General features: G+C 39.0%; 1 protein-coding gene across 9 annotated transcripts in view; it reads right to left on the bottom strand.

The window, feature by feature from the left end:
- Nucleotides 1-13408, bottom strand: part of STAG1 (STAG1 cohesin complex component) — a 205442-nt gene that overhangs the window by 137470 nt on the left and 54564 nt on the right. For 5 of the 9 annotated variants that reach the window (XM_087740483.1, XM_087740482.1, XM_087740488.1 and 2 more), the window contains exon 4: nucleotides 5764-5943. In XM_087740483.1, coding sequence (XP_087596609.1) covers nucleotides 5764-5943 — 180 coding nt within the window. Of the gene's footprint in view, nucleotides 1-5763; nucleotides 5944-6970; nucleotides 7073-11410; nucleotides 11434-13408 lie in introns of all 9 variants that reach the window. The other 4 variants (XM_087740489.1, XM_087740486.1, XM_087740490.1 and 1 more) reach the window with 3 other exon arrangements.

Genomic DNA, 13408 nt, shown 5'->3' with positions numbered 1-13408 from the left:
AGGCTTCTGAAAACACAGATGCCACATTCACCCTGAGCCGCAAACAATCAGAGGTAGGGAGAATTCCCAAAATATATTTTTGCCTTCTTATTCTCTTTCTTAACTGCTATCATCAGAGACAAGATATTGGACTTTTGGAACAATCCAGTTACAGCTGCTCTGATGTTTTTAAGCTCAAGTATATATGTAAAAGCATATAGGTAAAATACAATTCCTCCTAAATAAGGTAGATATGGGGATGGTTATACAGTCATTCTAATCAAGAATAAGTCTGAGCTACTGCCAGAGGAGCTGATCCAGCTGAAAAAATCCACCAAAGTGTCAGGTTCTAATTAAATCTATTTCTTGGTGTGACAACAAAACACACAAGAAAGGTGTAAAAAACATCAGCTGTAGGTGTGGGAGAAAGTGGGACCAATGTGTTCAACAGCAGCCTCAGTTTATGCAAGATTAAAGCAGGCACGTAACAATTGTTTCTAACCAGAACCACTGGAAGGACTGAGGAAGACTGGAATCATCTATATTGCATAATGATTATGTGATTAAAATAACTGTGAGATAAAATTCCAGGGAATTGAGAGAAGTAAGCAAAGCAAAGTTTAGTCCATGCAGAATGCGTTAGGAACCAGCTGATAAAGCTGTGCAGTCACTGGGGCTTGCTCTACTATCAACATCCCTCCCTGAGAGAAGCCACTCCAAGGAGCAGCCTCACTCTCTGGGGGGGCTCCAGATGCCTTCTCCAAGGCCAGTGTCACCTCCGGCTCCACATTCACCAGCCCAGCTCCCTGGTGGGAGCTTGCAATGGCCAAGGTACCTGTGACCGCAAGGGCAGGGGAGCAGCTACCGCAGCAAAACCTGAGGGGGAATGATGATATTCAAAACTTTGGCTCTGCCTCTACAGTTGCTAAGGTTGGCCCACCCTAACTTCTAATTAACTGAAACTAATATTACTATAGAAAAATGACGGCTGTAAAAGAAGCTGTTGGCTTAATACAGGAATAGGTGCAATTCCATGGTCTGAGCCATGCAGGGAGGTAGTATACAGACCATAATGGTCTACTTCTGCCCTGGGAGGTAGTATACAGACCATAATGGTCTATTTCTGCCCTAAGTGCTATGAAAATACAAAAATTATTAAAATTATATAGGATATGCTGTATTAACAAGATGCATAAAGACATAAAGGGTCTTTGGAAGAACTGACTACCTTGCATTTCTTGTACAGATCACCAAATCTCAAAGTGATAGAAAAAGATACTGGAGGTACTAGGAATTTCAATCAGAAAATAATTTCAGATACAGATGATGATGACTAAACATCATCCAAACCTGATACATTATGATAAAAGGAACTGGCGACCATGCCAGTAAGATGCTAATGCATAAAGAATAAAAAAAAAAAAAGAACACTGCTGAAAGCGGTCAGAGTGTTTCCTTTACCTCTTTCATATTATTTCCAACAGCTCAAACGTTTAATTACAAGGGATGCATACCCTTTATTTTTGCATGTACTGATTTTTAACCTCAGTCTGCAGCAGACAGATGGATAAACAATGAAAATCAGTATAATATTGAAAATAATATTGAAAATATTGTTAACATTTCAGAAATATTTTAAATTAATATTAACGAAATATTTTAATCCTTTCAGATAGGCAACTGAAGGGAAAAAATGGTCTCATGATGTTCCTGCTCTGATACACAAACTTTCTAGCCAGTGTAGTACTGTGAACAAGAGTCACAACTTGCCAACACGAGCCCAGTAGGTGCAAAGATGACAAAAATCTGAGAAACTGAAACATAAGAAACAAAGAAAACGTCTTCTCATGACAGGGTAAGCAGTGCTACAAATACAGCTTTACTCAAACGGGGAGGAAACCTCAAAGACTCAAATCTACACGTGCCAAGATGTGCAGACAACAGTGAGGAACCACACACATTCTTGACTTCTGGAGACACAAAGAACTGGTGGCACAATGAAAAAATTCCATTTTCAACATAGTAGAAAGCTCTCTTTCGATACATATCCTAAAATGACGGTTGGCATATAATACAGCCATATTTACTCTGAACCATGTTTAACTAACACCAAGATTACTTTTATTAGCTGACCATAAGCAGAGGGGTCAAATATTTTTTTCAAAATCAGCATCTAATCTGTAGTGAACCGCTAACATCAATTAAGGGTAACTGGTAACGCACATAGTATTAAAGAGTTATTGAGGCATAGATCTGTTCATGTTTTGGTATTGAACACCTCTTACAATTACTGATGATTCTGTCTGATGTTCGGGGGGGGCACAAATCCCCTTTGCACTCAAGAAAGCAGAACACTTCTATGCTCGGTTAGACCAACACAGAAGTACAAACTTCATTGCAGCTAAATTCATCATAATTATGAGAAATGTTCAGACTGAGGCCTAAACAAAATGGGAGATCATCACATGTTCTTTACTTCACTGCCAGCTTAATGCCAGGGTCAGAGACCAATGCAGAAGTGCCTATGAAGGTTTAAGCTACGAGTCCCCCTCTGCACTGGGAGCTCAGCTGGAGGCGTGGAGGTCCACCCATGCCCTTCATTCCCGTCAGTGTAAACTCAGGCAGTTTAGCGCATAAGAAAGGGTGATATAGTCCGTTCTGCCTACAGAGGTTCAGAGTGGGGAAATATAGTGGATATAGCTGTATCCAAAGAAACATTGGGGGGCAACAAATGACAAAATCCAGAAGAGTATCATGTTTGCCTAAGAAAAAAAACATAGAGCCTAAAAAAGCTCTATGAACAGTCTTAATGGACTAACAAAATGTACCCGCAGAAAACATGAACGGCAGGTCATATCACACTCCATACGCAGAGAGTTGCAGACAGAAAAAATTCTGAAGCGACTAACTGTACAAAAGGTTACAGAGCAAATTTAAAAACAGTGATAACAATCTGATACCAAGTTAATGCGAGCACCAAATTGATTTATAGAGTTCAAATGAGACTTAACACCAACACAACTAGCAGTTCATAATAGAGGCAAAGATTTATATGCAAAGAGCAGCTCTGAAGTTATGTATACTTGAAATACAAAATATTAACCTAACTTTGTTTCCCTGGAAGAACCAAACAGCAATAAGCCTGAAGTGTAGTAAATGAATCCTGCTATGAGAACCAAAATAGAGGACAAACTTAAAAGAAGTGAGAATTGAATTCAGCTACAGACTTCCATGAGCTGGCAACACGAAGCCAGAAAAATCTAACAACTAAAATAAATCCTGAGAGCAAACAGCAGGAGCAGATAGATCAGAAATGAAAGCACATGAAGTAAAATTCCCATGTAATCTCAGAATATACTAATTGAATTTTTCTGAGTTTTCATTGCTGGAAGCAAACTTAAGAGCGCTATAGAAAAATGTGGGTTCATATTACAGGGAAAGAACTAAATATTGAGAAATAATAGGTCCTGACAAATGCAAATATATGGCACTTCTCTGAAAATTGGCAATACTGACAAAATTGCTGAAAATGGCCACAAAAAACCTGCAACGGAACTACGAAAAACAAAAATGCCAACTCTGAAAATTGGCAATACTGACAAAATTGCTGAAAATGGCCACAAAAAACCTGCAACGGAACTATGAAAAACAAAAATGCCAAGCCTTCCTAGTTGTTACATCAAAATCCCTATGCTGTTAAGGAAAAAGAAAAGTATAAAGACGCTAATAAGTTTCGTTTATAGAACCTTGGTTTCACATGGGATTATTGTCCAGAAGTGAAAGTTAAAAAATATTAAATCACATTTTAATTGTGTCCTGTTTCCCACTATAGGGTTTCTTTCTTTCCTTCTTTCTTTTTTGGAATATTTTTACCAATAGTAAAATTTTCAAAGGTGCAAACGTGACACATACTCTTGAAATTAGGATTTGTGTTCCTAAATACGGCTCAAGTCATGTATGGCTGTTTGCATCCCAGGCCTTCAAATAAACTCGCTTGTTCCTTTACTATTTGCTTATCATTTCTCCACTGCTTAAAATGTGCTGTCTACTTTGCCCTCAAATATGTAGGCTGGGCACATGTATATGTGCACATGTATATATACACAAATATACAGACACACACCCATCTATATATTCATATACAAATACTAAATTTCTCAAAACAATTCCTTTGTAGTTGAATTCCAAAGGTTTCTTAATACAAACATGTAGACAATTTCTTTTTAGAATTTCATTTGCAGAAGATTTCTGATGGCATCTCTTTTGAAATAGATGACATGCATCAAAGTCAATTCCACACACACAGAGTCATCAAATATCAAAACAATCACCCATTCCTTTTCATTTGGCTCCTGCAAATATCAATAACTAAGACAAACATACTACATGAAGCATACTGTATGTTCTGTACCACAGTAAAACCAGAAAATAAACTCCAGATGTTTCCTCAAATCCTGCCAAAACGAAATTTGAAGAAGTGTTGAAACTCAAGCAAAGTTGGAAGCCCTGACTTAAAACATGTAGGAAGAAGAGGCACAAGGAATCTGTAGCTTTGTTAGGAGTAAATTTGTTCTGTCTTCACCTACTAGAAAAGAAGGGTCAGTCCTGAATAACTGTAAATACAGCAACTATGAAGAATCAAAACTCTCATTTTCTTCCTGTTAATTACTTCTTTAAAATTACATCTCAGACCTTCCACAGATTTGAGACAGAGAAAATTTTCAACAGCTTTCACTCATTTGGGAGACTAGATTCCTTTGGGAGTTAGACTTAGCCTTTAGCTACACTAAAAGTAATACGGAAAATGGGACTTGGCCGCTAATTTTCCTAATTTGTAATTTTCTCATGTTAGTTAGCACCACGAAGTCAAAACAAACTAACTGATATTGCATGAGTCCTGTTTTGTTGAAATGCAAAGTAAAGGAGGTTTGCTTAAACAGTCCTTCAGTAGGAACAACTGTTGGCTTTGCACTGCACCAGATGAACAGTGTTTTGGGCCTGTTGTTTCTCCTTTGAGTGACTAAACCAATACCTGAAGCACAGTAGCTTACTAAAAGCATACAAGTACTATCAAAAACAATCATCTATAGAGGTTCTTGAGGTGGGACTCATCCGGCCCAATAAATCCTCTAAGACCTCTGAAATTGATCAAAATATAAAGGAGTAAGAAATGCTTACAGAGGTGATTCACTACACCTATCTTAGATACTTATTTTACAATGAAAAATTTGCCTTCAGGATGTGTCCATCTTTGTCCCTCAGACACAGAGGAAGTCTAGGCTACTAGTTTATCCTTCATCTGCTGCTCTGGTGGGGACAGCAAGAAGAATGCAAGCTGCAGTGCAAAGTACTCAAACCTGCTTGTGTCAGCAGGTATTTTTGGGGAAAAAAAACCAAACAAACAACAAAAACCAAACAAGCAAACAAAAAAGCCTTGGATCCATCACTAATATCATATACTTTTTCCTCATACTTACTACAAGATATTCTTTAATAGACTGCTTAATACCAACATGTATTTTCAATTTGGAAGTAATGAACAAAATAATGGAGAATTTTAAATACATTACTTTCTGATCTGTCTCTTGTCTTTCAGAAGTATATATGACAGTCCTCAACTCAATCAAAGCACGTTCTGTCCCTTACTTTATCATACACAGACAGTCCATTGGACCAATACAGGTTATGAAAATATACAATTGTTTACAAAAGCATAGCTTAGACTGAACTTCTATAGTCAGGATATACTGAATTGTGAAGGGATAACACAATTAGTTATTTTACCTGCATAGCACTCTTCCCCAGCTTAACCACCTCAAACAAAGTGACAGGGTCCCCTTCTCCATTCTGCTGAGGATGGCCATTAGCTCTTCCACGACTTGCTCCTCTAGCTCCAGATTCAGAACGGCCCTTGTCTGCTGGAGACTTCCGAGGTTTCTTAGTGGCAGACTGGGCAAAGAAAACCAGCAGAATGAAAATTTATTATAGCTATATCTGAAATCACTCAATGTATCTTTATAAATTATACATAAATGTTACACACACATTTATACACTCACACATGTATATACACACAAGTATCACAGAATAAGCCAGGCTAGAAGAGATCTCAGGAGGTCTCCAGCCTGACCTCCTGCTCAAAGCAGGGTCAGCTATGAAATTCAACCACGTTCCTTAGGGCTTTATCCAGCCAGGTACATGTATTTTTATTTATCAGTAGTTGTTGAGGAACAACTTAAAAGCCACTGTCATGTCAAGGTAAGTAGTGGTGAATTTCCATCGTTGGGAGTACCAGTTCACATCAATACCCATATTAGTCTTATTCAACACAGACAGTCGACAACATGACTAAAACTAGATAAATGGTAGCAAATTACAGACAGGACAGCAAAAGTGTTTTATGTTGGCACACAAAATAAACTTTTAGAATAAGTAATGATCTTTGGAAGACAATAAGTTATTAAAAATACACTTGTCATGTTAACATTCATTTTCTGTATTTTCATTTTTACACAACTTTCCTAAGAAACTGTGTACATAAAGAGTCATCTCTTCAACTCAAATTAAATCACTGAATTTATACAGCCAGATTTAGCAGATCATCATAATAGCCCCTTGCTTCAAAATTTTATGGAGTTAAAACATTTTCCCTGTGAATCTAAATTATTTAATGTAAATTTTCTCTAGATTCTTCATGCTTACAATCAGGTGGTATAGATCCCACTTGTAAGAAGTCACCTAGTGAACAGTTTGCTCTGAATTTGTTACTTTATGCAAAAAAAAAAAAAAAAAGTTTCTGGGAAAATAACGTAAGATTCCTGCTATGATCTTACTTCCATATTCTATTCTTTCTCCCTACTGTGAGGCAGACAAAAGCAAAAGCTACCATTTTCCACAGAACAACAAAGCTATTTTGAAGAATTATGTTAAAGAAAACACGCAAGCAACTTGAAGATTACACTTAGGACAATATGCTCATGGTATCACTTACTTGAGTATACTGTCAGCCAGTTTCTGTTAAAGCTTTTAGTAAAGAACATGAAGTCAACATTTTTGGTTGCATCTTCCAATTGCAGACACATTAAGAATTTTCCTGCAGAGAAAAGGGATCTAATTTCTGGAAGAGAGCTGGTAGAAGACAAATTGGCAGTCTAGCTTTCCCCTTACTTTAAAAGGGATCACTGCTGGTGGGGCCAGAGAGCTAAAGAAAAGGGCAAGGTAGAGTGCAACTGCAACTGCCTCTTGCAAATATTCAATTAAGGACTTGCAGACAAATGCAAGCTTGAAAGCTTAAAATAATGGTACAATCTCTGTGAAAAGTTTTTTGGATAACATCTGCACTTATGATCAAAAGAATATGCGTTCTCCCTCAATGAATTTTTAAACATGTGCAAAGCTGCCTTTATCATCAAGAAAACTATCAATACATGAAATGTTGGAGCTCTACCGAGCTCCAGAGACAGATCACTATTTAATAAAATGGCAAACAATTAGGAGTAAATTGACTCTTTTGAGATATATAATCCATATGCTTATTCAATCTGGGTGACAGTAAGCCATAGGCACTTCAACTAGGTACAAGTACTGCTAAATGAAAGCAGGAATGCAAGTTGATGCCCTCCACAGAAGCTAATGCAAGCCCCCTCTATACTCAGTTTTTCTCAACATGTAATTCAAAGGGAGACATTAAACACTGCAAGGATGGAGGGAAAGCAAGTAGGAGATGGACATGAAATGCACACATCCAAAGATACCTTGTTACTGGAAAGCAATGAGAGAAGCCACCTAGATTGGCACGAGTACTATGGACCAGTGTGCAGGCACTCACAATGAGTAATCACAAGACATGTAAATGCTCAATTTGAACTCCACTTTTGTCAGGTATCCTGGGGAAAGGGGGGTGCTTTGACCAAGACTCATAGTTTGAATTAGAAGGGTGAGAACACCAGTGAGCTCTCAGAAGAGGTACAGAAATAACCAACAGATGTACTTTTGACAGAATTACCGGACAAAGCCAGATTCTTCAAGCCCAAGTAAATATCTCAATATCCTGGACCTGAATTAACACCAGATATAGTACTGAGTCCCCTTGAATAAAGTTTCTTTTTAAATCACACACCAAGAAAGGTGCTACTTGGAGCTGTGAGCCTGCAGCAGTTAAATCTGTGCTTTCACTCTGAGACCCAGGACAGACAGTTGGACTGGTGGTGGTGTCAAAATGGACTGAGTTGCCAAATGAAAACAGAAGTTACTAATGATTTTTCAGATCTGTGCAGTAGATTCAACTGACAACAACTAAAGCTGAGGATTTATACACACCAGCATTACAAAATTCAGCAGTTCCAGAATGTGCCACAGAAGCAACTCTAAAATGGCCATATTGTTGACCACACAGTTTACCTGTTGCTTTATGGCTTAAACTAAAGGCAAACAGGAAACAAAACACTTACCCTGACTCTAATTAAACTAAAATTATGACAATTTAGAATTTTGTAGTAAATTAGCTAGATAACACTTTTCCTTTCATGTCTTCAAAATTATTGTGAAGAAAAAAGTGACCCACATTTGTAAAATCAAGTAATACAGTAAAAGTTAATTCACACACTACCAAAAAAAAAAAAAGTTAAAAGTGGCTTGACATTTTCCATTAACATTCGCCAAGTTGATCTGATGCACTTCACAAAGAAATAAAGTTAGTAAAAGTGTTACAGGTCAGTAACTCCACCTAACCCACCGCCTTAAATGATGGCCTCTATATGCATTCATACCGTAAGTAATTTAAAGCAATACCACTTTTCTCAAGATAGCTGGAAGAAGCTTTTTAACCTTCTACTTAAGTAAGACCAAAGAACTTGTCTCTCAAAGGCATCATCATCTTGAGAGACCTCTGTATTATAACCTCATGTTAAGCGGAAGAGTAGTAATGTCCGAGCTCTTTCTGAATGAATCCTGATTAAAAAAAGAAGGCTACCACACGCTTTGTAACATCATCATGGTTACATAGGGAGAAGTTCTTGGATTCAAAGTCAGTCCTTTGGACTTTTTTCGTCATAGAAACAAACAAGGTGCTCCCTGTGAAAAGCCTCATCCTGCAAATAAAGATAGATACAGGCCCCCTAATATCCAGTGTATACAGAGCTGCTTCAGCTGTAGCACATGCGGTTTGCAACAAAAAAACCCCAGAGGCAGTGGGGGGGGGGGGGGGGAGGTGTTGCTTTTTTTCCACCCTTATTTAAAAACCCAGCAAGAATTCTAAAAGTGATCTTAAAGAATCAAAAGGGTCTGCTATAAATGCTTGAATCACTTCTATTCTTCTAGCTGAGGCAACTGCTACCAAAAAAAAGGCTATTTCCACAGAAAAATGAAGAATAGATTAGATTGCCAAAAATACAAGGACCATCCCATCAAAAGCTTACTAAGGTCACCAGGATTTCTCCACCAGGAAGCTACAAGTTGCGGGACAGAGAAGTCTTCACATACTGGCTGTATGTGCACTGCATTTCCACAGAAATACAGAAAGACTTATTCACTTCAGTTTTAAGAGACAGACCTAAAATATCAGGCAAGCAAGCTGGAACAGTACACTGATGTAAGTCACACCAAACCGCAAAGCTCAACTACTATGAAAAGAAATTCTTCCAAGAGGATTCCTTTCTACTGTTAATCAGGATGTATATGATTTGGAACTAGAAGGAAAACTCAGTCTCCTGCAGTATCTAACATCCATGCTACTACCAAGACTAAATAAGGCTGAGAGTCTGCTGCAAAGTTAAAATTTCACATATGAATGCAAAAATAAGGTATTATGGTCTGTCTCCTCCATATCAAACAATACAAAAGGACCTGAAAGCAACACCATACAGTATGCGCTAGGGACAAGAGGATCAGAAGTGCCTTGTTCCATCTTGCCTTAATAGAAGAATCTGTGGAGAGGAGCTGGAGAAAGGCATGCTGCGGCCCTGAGTATGAGACAAGAGACACCCCAGCAGAGATCTCAAAATTGCCACCTCTGGAACAGAAAGACCAATGTTTCTTCTTGTCCTCTGAGTCAAAGAGGCTAATCTCTCTACTCCTACTTCAAAGCTGAAATATAGCCAGGGATCTCCCTCACTTCCTCAACCTCTAACAGCTGAGGTTTAAGCCAAGCTATTCTGAGCTCCCAGGAAGGTAAGGCCAGGTAGGTTAAAATAAAGCATGCCAACAACTTTGAACAGAGAGCATTGATCCAAGAGAGGAGACAAAAAAGGATAGATAAAGAACTGATCTGAGCCTGAGCTCACTAATGTGAAAGCTACATTGCATCATAAGCCCTTGGGCTTTCAAATCCCCTACCCAGAACAAGAGAGAGTATCCATACCCATGTATTTCAATAATGCAACAGACAGAAAAGGCATTTTTGGCCAATGTTACTCAGCAACTTCAACCATAGGTCACTCCTTAAATACACCCCACACGATTCACTAAATATATATCCAGATGGTATGCTCGCATACAGTATCGCATAAATACATGCGCCAAAATATCCCACTGACTGGACAGATTCACCCCCTGGCCAGTCGTTCCACAGGCATTTGGTCTACAAGACTCAGTGCTTAGAAGCCGACATGAGCAAGCGGGAGGTCAGCCCCAGCCATTGTCAATGCTAGAACAGGACATGGTGCAACTCCTGCTAAATTCACAGCAAGGGTCAGTGAATTCAGGACAATCAGGTTGGATTCCGAGAGTTATTTTGAAGGACCAATGCACTTAATTTCTTTGCAAGTTGACTGTCTGGTTTACTCAGTCAAGTACTCATTAGAACAGTCTCTTATAGAAGTGGAGGGGCAACTTGGAAAGCAGCGTTTTCAGGAAGGGAAGGTTCCCCAAAACATTAAGGTTCTCTACGAACTGAAGAGGTATTTGCTACAAATGGAAAATTGTCAAATGAGGACCATCTCCTTACAAAAGTCTCAAATCTGCAGAAGAATGTCTTTGGAAAAAAGTCTGGAAAATCCTCTAGCAGTAGTCTATCTTTCTGATAAAAGGCCAAGTCCATTCTATAACACTACAGCAGAAACCTATTTAAAATACATACATATATTTGATGGAGTACATTGTGTGCAGCTCTGCAATAGAACCATGCAGCTAGACAAAACAGCACAGAAGAGTAAACTCTCTTTCCAAAAGAGGTCAATATGTTTATGGCAGATGTGTCACTGTAACTGTGATGGCCTAAGGACATAAGCAAATCAGCATGTGCAGGGAGAGATCAAATCTTATTAGACCGTAATATTTTAGTTAGGGGGAAAAAAAACACAAAAACAAAAAAACACAAAAACCAGAAGAGCCTTTGGGCAGAAAAGCCTTTCTTTAGGTCTATAACAGAAACAAAAAACATCAAAGCTAAGTATCAGTTGAGGAATTTAACTAAATATTTTGATCTGTTTCACACCTGAGAGTAAAGGTAGGTGGTACCTGTGGAGGAAATAAAAATCATGTTAGCTGATGGAAGAGTGAGGGAAAAATGCCAGAGCTGCACCTCCTGTAAGAAACAGATAATTCACGTGAGGAAAGTGGATGGGTTAGCAACATGGATATGCGAGTAATGTGGAGGAGGAGGGAAAGTGAAATACAATGTTTGCAAAGTCAACACCTCAATTACTAAGTCCCCGACTTTTATTATCAAATAATGTTATAAATTTAATTGCATAGATTAGACTTTCCAAGGTGCTTGCATTTCTCCTCAAGGATATTAGACATTAAGTGGCTTCTTTCTTTTTGGTTATTTTTTCGTAGAAGAACCTTATTTATTCCTTTTTGTTGCTGCAGTATAAATTATGAAGGCAGGATTTGATTGTGTATCCAAACATATACATTTTGTCAAGTCACCCAAAAAACTGTAGCAAAATGACTGAATTTGTGGATGAGGGAAGAGCAATAGATGCCATTTATCTTGACTTTAGCAAGGTTTTCAACAGTGTCCCAGAATATTCTTGCATTCAAATTGGGAAGTTCTGATCTGGATAGGTAGATAACTAGATGGGTGGACAAGTGGTTGAACTGTTGGGCTCAGAGCATAGTGGTTAATGGATCATCCTCTACCTGGAGGCTTGCAATGAAGGAGTAAAACAGTAGTCTAACTGGAACGTATCCAGTTTCCTATCTTTATCAGATAGCTGGAGGGGGTGAGAGAGTGTGCTCCTGTCAAGTGTGCAGATAACATCAAATTGGCAGGGAGACCGCTTAATGACATCAAGGGCAAGACTGCTGTTGACAGTCTGGAGGACTGGGCTAACAGTACACTCAAAATTCAACATGGACAAATGCAAAGACCTGCCCCTGGCAGAGGACTAAATCCTGCACCAACACAGGCTGGAGACCAGCTAGTCAGGGAACAGCTCTGTGGAAAAGGACCTCAGGGTCTTGGAAGACAGCAAACTGGACATGAGACAGTGCTTGAGCAGCAAAGGCCATCAGCGCCCTGGGCTGTACAAACAGGAATATAGCAGTACACCAAGGAAAGTGATTATGCCCTTTTACTCAGCACTTTTTAGCCCATATCCAGAATACTGTACCCAGTTTTGGCTCTCTCAATGCAAGACAGGTATTGATCAACTAGAACAAGTTCAGCAGAGGGCTGTCAACATGGTCAGGGGGCCGAGAACACTCCCCTGTGAGGCTTTTTGCAACAGCATATAGTGGGAGGACAACTGACAGTAGTCATGAACTGAAGAAAGAGAGGTTCTGATTGCCTACAAGGGAGAAATTTTTCACAAAATAAAATGAAAAAGGTTGCTGAGAGAGGCTATGCAGTTTTAAGCCTTGGTGGTTTTCAAGACTAGACTGGAAAAGCCTCGAGCAACATGGTCTGATCCCAAAGCTGACCCTGCTATGACCAGGAGGTTGCAATGAGACCTCCTGAGGTCCCTCCCAGCCTGATTCCATGACTGACCATCATTGTTTCTCTTCTCTGAACCTCTTCCAGTCCTAAGACACCCTTACTTGAGATTTTGGGGCAGAGGTGAAGAGGGGAAGAGAAACTAAAATTGCGCAAAGTATTCCAAATTTTGGCAAACCACAGTTTTATAAAGGACATAGTTTTATTCTCTATTCCCTTCCTGACAGTTTTAAGACTGGATTTGGGTTGTTTTTTTTTTGAAGCCTGTTGAGCATTAAGATGATGCTTTCATGGAATCATCTCTGATAACCCTAAGCTCTTGCTCCTCAGCAGCAACAGTCAGCTCACAGCCCATTGTTTTATGTATGAAGCAATGGCTACTTCGCCTGTATGTTCATCACTTTACAATCATGTACACTTAGTGAGCCTGGAGTTGTTCTAAGCATAATGAGCAATTGCTCCTGTAGAAACTTGATAGCAGGAGCAGTAGAGTGCTTCAGTGAATATTCCCATAGGAGCTACTAATAAGCTCAGAGGGATGAGGAATGCCTT

Source organism: Nipponia nippon, unplaced genomic scaffold, assembly GCF_047370975.1.
Source record: "Nipponia nippon isolate SJK-2023a ecotype South Korea unplaced genomic scaffold, ASM4737097v1 scaffold_7, whole genome shotgun sequence".
Classification (NCBI taxonomy): domain Eukaryota; kingdom Metazoa; phylum Chordata; class Aves; order Pelecaniformes; family Threskiornithidae; genus Nipponia; species Nipponia nippon.
This window is presented reverse-complemented; position numbering and strand designations above follow the sequence as displayed.